Source organism: Anopheles bellator, chromosome X (genome assembly GCF_943735745.2).
Source record: "Anopheles bellator chromosome X, idAnoBellAS_SP24_06.2, whole genome shotgun sequence".
NCBI classification, from domain to species: Eukaryota; Metazoa; Arthropoda; class Insecta; order Diptera; family Culicidae; genus Anopheles; species Anopheles bellator.
Window position 1 is genome coordinate 6,814,712 of NC_071287.1, and position 6,782 is coordinate 6,821,493.

General features: G+C 49.7%; 1 protein-coding gene across 1 annotated transcript; it reads right to left on the reverse strand.

Annotated features, from left to right (window-relative positions):
• Positions 1-2,772: 2,772 nt before the first annotated feature.
• On the reverse strand, positions 2,773-5,260 carry LOC131213406 (uncharacterized). Its single transcript, XM_058207441.1, has 3 exons — positions 3,995-5,260; positions 3,617-3,895; positions 2,773-3,543 (listed from the first exon to the last, which is right to left on the reverse strand). The coding sequence occupies exons 1-3, from the start codon at positions 5,258-5,260 to the stop codon at positions 2,773-2,775; spliced, it is 2,316 nt and encodes a 771-aa protein (XP_058063424.1).
• Between the last annotated feature and the right edge of the window lie 1,522 nt (positions 5,261-6,782).

Consider the following 6,782-nt stretch of genomic DNA (forward strand, 5'->3'; position numbering starts at 1 on the left):
TGAATCTATTGGTCTACGGTATTGGGTTCCCGAAAACGGCAAAGCACAGCATATACAAATGATTTTGCCAATTTTTTGTGTTTTGAGATTTTTAAAGCAGACCACATGGTGTTCTCGACGTGAGTGTGCATTTTTTTTTCTCTTCCCATTAAGCAAAACTTTCTATAAACTCCGCGTACCAAGATGAAACCTGCAGCACTGACAGTAGAATGTTTACTAAAGCCATAATTATTAACACATTTGAAAACCGACAACCAGAGGCGCCGCTAGAAAACATACAACATTTCTCGATTCTAAGTGGCACAGGCATTAATTTAATCTTCAGCATGCTTCCAAAAGAAGCTAGGATACCCAGATGGATCGACTACCTTGTGCCGTTTCCGTCACAACACCTTAAGTGTCGGTGGCTGATCTTCATTTTCTCGAGCCGAAAGAGTGTGCTAATTGTTTATCAGTGATGCATCTCGGATTGCCAGTGTTTGCGTATGAGACAAGCAAGACTCAGCCACATGACCGTACGTGGCTGGGTTGACTGAAATGGAAGGACTCGGCTCTGCAACCTGCACTACCAGCGAGCTGGATCGTTGCCTTAAGCGCTTACCAATTTTCTAGAGAGAGAGAGAGAGAATGAGAGAGCAAGTAGTAAAGAGAGAAAAGAAGAGGATGGTGTAGGGTAGAATAGCGGCGGACGCCAACAACCGTGCACTGGGGTGTCAGTAATGGGAGTTTATTAAAATTTGACGTCCCTCTAATCTCCAGTTGGCCCGGGTAAAGCCAACCAGAATTTATTACTTGTGATAGCGGCGCTTAGGTGTAACATTTGCTATCTAATTTAATTAAAGCACGACCTCACTTGTTTTTTTTTCTATCGCGTTCCTATCGTGCCTGCCGCGTGCCTTTCTCGGGTGGCTCATATTGGCTTCCTGGATCGCCCCGGAGCTCAGAAACGCAACACTCCTCGGCAAACACGACCGTACGACGCATCCGGAGAGTGAACGCAGCAAAGTATCTTCAACCATCTTTGCCTTCGCCGATGCCTTTGGTGCGATGTCTGGTGCCAGCTGGCTCCACACGTCTCTTTCTCTCATTTCTCTCTCTCCCTCTCTCTCTGCTCTGTCGTTACTATCTGCGGCGCACTCTGCGTTGCCAAATGTGGAATGTGTGAAAAGAATTTGAATGTTCGCACGTTTTCGCATCAACCCAGTCCCCAGACAGAGCCGACAACTTGTAGCACTAACGGCTGACGCCAGTAAGCAGAAGAAACCGAACCACATGATATCGATACGGTCGAGAAGTGCCAATGGCACCCGGTGCACTATGAGGAAAACGGTGGACATAAAGCGATTGATTGAGCTAGTTCCGAATTGTTAGCCTTTCGGGGCTGGATTTGAAATTATCGATTGAAGCTGAGATTGAAAACGATGACCCGGGCCGGAGTAGAGCACGGATGTCCTTGGAGGAGCTTTGTAAGCGTCAAAAGCGACGCAGAATAAGGAAAGTGGAAAGTTTGTGAACTGTCATGTCGATTGCATAACTTGGGGCGCTAAAGTACTAGGGTGATCATTAACTTTTGACGTTCGATACCATAGGGCGCTGCTGCAAGCTTATTTTATTTGTCATATTGGTACACTCTTCATATGAACGTGTGTAAAAATTTCATTTCGATAGGTCACTTTCTTTTTTTTACAAGCCATTTAGTATTGACATGTCATAGACGTCGTTATGAAGTCATCATTTGATGAAACGATTTTTTTTTTAAATCAGATGGATGTCGCCAGGGGCCAAACTAAGCGAATACGGCAGATACGGATACAATTCGAACTTCAATTCATGGATGCTTGAAATTTTCAAAATGCTGTTGTGACACGGAGCATTGCCCTGATGAGAGAGGATGTTTTTCTTCTGCAAACCGAGTCTGTTTTCACTAATTTTCACTCTCAGTAGGTCTTGAAGGTTACAACAATATTTTAAATTTATTGTTTTACCAGTTTGCAAGTAATGGGGAAAAAAAAACTCCGCTCGAATCACAAAAACTGATGCTTACACCTTTTTGGGTGATTTCTGGACACGAGCTCTTTTGTGAACTGAAGAACCGGATTCACTCCACTCTTTAGCCACTTGTTTTGATTCAGGATCATAGTGATAGACCCAAGTCTGATCCACAGTGCACAAAATCTACTATCTCTTTCAGAACGAACTCAGAAATCCCTCTTTTAACCACAAAATTAAAGTCGAAGAGTTCTTATACACTTTCATGTACGTTTATAAAACTCCTTTGCTTTTAAATCTTTAAAAAAATTAAGTCACTGCACGATACATGATTTTTTCCGTTGTAAAAAATACTTTGACAGGTCGATACTAAATGACTTGTAAAAAAAGAATTAAGGGACCGATTGAAATGAAACTTCACATATGCTCATATGAAGAGTGTATCAATATAACAAAACAATAATTGGGCTCGCAGCACACACCGTTGTTATCGAGGCAAAGAACTTATTGAACAGCCTGGTAAGTGAAGTGGAAAGTTTGTGAACTGTCATGCCGATTGCATCACTTGGGGCGTTAAAGTAACGGCCCCACACAAATTCCCCATACTGCAATGTTTTGCCGGTTTCCGGTTGCCTCGCTGCGTACGCGATGTGGGTCAAAACAACAACAAAAAAGTAAGATAGAAACGCCTTTAACTATCGGTTCCCCCGGTGACTCCTGTTTCGTACTAAAGCTGGTGCCGTTGAGATGATTCTCCGCGAGCAGTAACCCGAGTCTTGCAGCTCACGATGCATGTTGCAGTCTGTCTCCTGGGAGTACCGTTCTCTGCACGATCGATCGTTTATCCCGTACTCGATGTCGGCCGATACGGAACAGCGCTCTGCAGTCTCGACGCATGGCATGGCCAGTCTGGGGCAGGAAGTAGCGCTCCCCGAGTAAGCAAACGGTACCGATGGCAAGCCCGCCCGACAGTAGCATGAACGGGAGCAACAGATGGTCGAGGCGCAGTGCCATCCGGCCTTCGCCCTGGTCCAGTAGATGGGCGGCCAGCTGGCGGGCGCGCAGCTGGCGTACCTTGAGGGCGTGATTCATGGCCAGCACGTGGGCCGCATCGGATTGCCACTTGGCGTACAGGCCGTGCTGCAGGAACCGCAGCAAATGGCCGTTGGCCACCCGGTACAGGGGCGATCCGCGTGGGTACAGATAGGCGAGGGTGTAGCTGCGCGGACACTCTTGCAGCCGGTGCACCTGCGACGTGCCGTCAGCGATCAGGTGCTTGGTTAGCAGCCGCCCAAAGTCTTGGTTGCGGATCAGGCCAGCCGTGCGGCCCGCCACGACCGCTCTCCCAACCTGCTGCGCGGTCGGGTCGTGCTGGATCACGAGGCGCGCCTTCAGGTTGCCGAGCGTGTTCTGTCCCGGCCGCTCCGTTCCGAACACGTCCACGATGAGGGCCGGTGCGGTGACCGTGATCGAGAGCCCGCTCGCGTCCAGCTCGTCCAGCGTGTCCAGGTTGCGCATCGAGCGGGGTGTCGTGTAGACGTTGACCAGCGAACCCTGCCAGAACGGAGGACACAAACGCTCAGCGTCTACTTTCGTGAGGCGGTGCTGGTGCCGGTGACGGTCTTACTTGAAACGCACCGGTCAGCGTGAGACCCCAGATGAGTCCGCATGCGATGTACATCTTTTGATGGCCCGTCGTAGCCTCGAGCCGCGCGACGGGTGCGTTCAGCATTGCGCTCACGATCTGGCCCATCAGGACCGCTGGCAAGCGGTCGGGATCTGCCGACGGACGGGCGACGAGTCCGCTGAGCGCGATGTAGCACACGGTCACGATCACCACCGTGCCACACGCACTGATCCAGAGCGTCGGTGAAAAACAGCGAAATATTAGCAGCCAGTTGGGCAGCTAGCTTGCCGTGGGAGTTCAATGTAGACACGAGAAAGAGAGAGAGAGAGAAGGAGAGAGAAATAAATAGTCCAGTTCTTTTGCACCCTCGCAACTCACCATGCCAGCCGCCTGCACAAACACGCACAGGCTGTCCTGGTAGACGGCGGCACTGAACAGGAGATCGCGCGTCTCGTAGTCCTTCAGGAAGTACACGTTCATGGACAACCAGGATCGGCGGGCCAACAGGCCACCCAGCACCCCGGTGAAGGTGCCGTTCGCCGTGCGGAACCCGAAGTTACCGGCTTCGTAGCGGACGCGGGCGCTAAAATTCATCCGGTGAGCCAGTTCACGCAGCGCGTCCACATCCGCCCCGAACAGGGTGTCCTGATACGGGGAACTATCGCCGCCACAGCCCTCGGTGTCCGACGGGTCACTGCCACCACCGGTACACCGAACAGGCGGAAAGGTCCTCGGCATCATCTCGATGTCACTCCGCCGGTAGGCCATCGCCGCGTCGAACCCCAGGATATCGACGGGCATACGGTTCAGATTGAGGTGTTGACCACCGTTGGCTCCGTTCACTGGTTCACGCTCCTTCATCAGTCGGAATGCACCCCACCAGCGACTCGAGTCGTGCGTGCCAGGGTGAGCGAATGGGTCGTACAGCGCCACCAGAGGTGCCTCTCCCGCCGGACACTGGTACCAGGCGAAGGCCAGGTGCGTCACCTGCCCCGTGCGCCACAGAGCGCTGAGTAGATCGTGCACGGACTGCAGCTCGGTCTCGTCCGGGCACCGCGGGTCCGGACCGCCAGGTCCGAGTAGCACTAGCTTCGCCGCCAGCGGGAACTCCAACCCTACCTGCTGCACCATCGCACGCTGATGCGGGGCCAATCCCGAGACCAGTAGCACCAGTGACAAGTCGACGTCGCCGCTACCGTACGGACTCAATGCCTGGCCCAGTGCGGCCCTCGCTGCCATGCCGCTTCCTGCTGCAACCCGTACCACTACACGTGGCCTACCCGGTCCGGTAAACGAATCCAGTGCCAGCGCCAATAGGTCGTCCTCGGCGGGCGACGGCCCGTCACCGTCGATGCACTGGAGGTACGCCACCGGGATGGCCAGTTCCCGGCCGATGAAGTGCGGCTCGAGCGCTTCCATTCGCTGGCCGATGATGCGTCGCTCTCGCTCTTGCAGATGGTCTGGCGCACCGTGTATTAAGTTCACTCCCGGAATCGCTGGCTGCTGGCCGGTTTCGGCCGGTGCACTCGTCGCCAGCTGAGCGAACAGTGCCCCGAGCAGCACCCAGTGCGAGAACGATGGACAATGGCGGCGGCACCGATCGCCACCAACACCACCGAGCAGCAGTTGCCGTGTCATCGCCATCGCTCGAACCTCTCGACTCGACTGCGCCCAGTGTTTCGGTTCTCAACGGTTTCGGTGGGTTATTCATTCCAGCACCGCCGAAGACAAGCGCGTTTGTTGACACTCGGTCGGTCGATCTAAATTGTGTTTTGCTAACCCTCTCCATCACCGATGGCTTGTCGAACGGGGTGCGCCTTTAATCGAACGTCACACTGGGTTGCTCGATAAGTTCGGCGGTTCGGCTGAGGAAAACACAATTTTATCTGGTTCGAAATACACTTTATTACTCAGTGGGCTGTCCCTGAGCACACCACATTCCAACGAGTTCCATCATTCATTAATTCCCTCTCGGAAGAAGAGAATCTGAAAGGGCTACAAAATCCATCCTTTCATAGCTGATCGATGATCATTTGATGAAAAACCGATTTCCACACATATGCATTTATTTGGATCTGCAAACAGATCTAAAAAGTTGAAATAAAAAATGGAAAAATGTAAACAAATACTGAACCTCGTTTGATACTAAATGGCTTGACAACAAAGAGCGAATTGACAGATAGAAATGAAGCTGAAGAAGAAATGAAGCTGACAGATAGAAATGAAGAAATAAAGAAACAAAGATAGTCTATAAAGGAATGAAAAATTCTAGGAATTCGCTTATTACAATAGAAAGCAGTAAAAAGTACCTCGCCAATGAAGTAGGTAAATCTGTGCATAAGGCAAATTTTAATTACTTTACCCGGTCAGACACTTTTGCTAATATCGAAAGTCAATATTATATTTCAGAATTAGTCAGTATCCCGTATATCCGCCTTTGTTTTGGAGCACTTTATTCACTCTTGAAACTTGACAATTCATCTTTGTTTGAAAAATATTGTTCAGCCAACTTTTGCTTCAAGGTATTCCACAAGTTTTCAATATGGTTTAAGTCAGGGTACTGGCTTGGCCAAGGTAAAAACTGACACACTATTACCATCAAACACCGATTTAATAAGGTTCGACGTATGATTAGGACCGTTGTCTTCTTGAAATACCCATCTCAGTGGCATGTTTTCTTCTGCGTAAGGCAGCATAACGTCTTACATAATTGATATAAACTCGTGAGCATTCATGGTGCTGTGTACTCTGAAATAGAGCTGTAACAGACCATGAAAAATATCCCCAAATCTTGATACTTCCACCTAAATGTCTTAAAATTTTTTTTTGTAAACCTGAGATAGAATTATTTGCCAGCAGATCGTCGAACATTCCACTGAGAGGCAGCTCGAAACAACTATATGTTGGTTTCGTCGCTCCATAAAATATTGCGCTAATTTTTCGCAGCTTTCGGTACCTTCCCAAGGACGATATTGAGCAGCAAACTGTTACCTCATCTGTATTTTTTTTATCAACAGTGGCACTTTTCTTGCAATTAGCCCAGGTAGATTAGCTTCTTGCAATCGCCTATGGACAGGTTTTGGACTAATAATGTTATTTATCATTTAACAAATCGTTTTGAACGAACCAAAGTGGATCCGCTTTCCGCCAAAAGGGGTATACGATG

Excerpts from the sequence above, each read along its gene's own strand:
- LOC131213406 (XM_058207441.1), bottom strand. The coding sequence starts at position 5,260 with ATGGCGATGACACGGCAACTGCTGCTCGGTGGTGTTGGTGGCGATCGG. Across the intron at positions 3,896-3,994 it reads TTGTGCAGGCGGCTGGCATG|CTGCCCAACTGGCTGCTAAT; the intron begins GTGAGTTGCGAG and ends ACGGCAAGCTAG. Across the intron at positions 3,544-3,616 it reads CGCTGACCGGTGCGTTTCAA|GGTTCGCTGGTCAACGTCTA; the intron begins GTAAGACCGTCA and ends CCGTTCTGGCAG.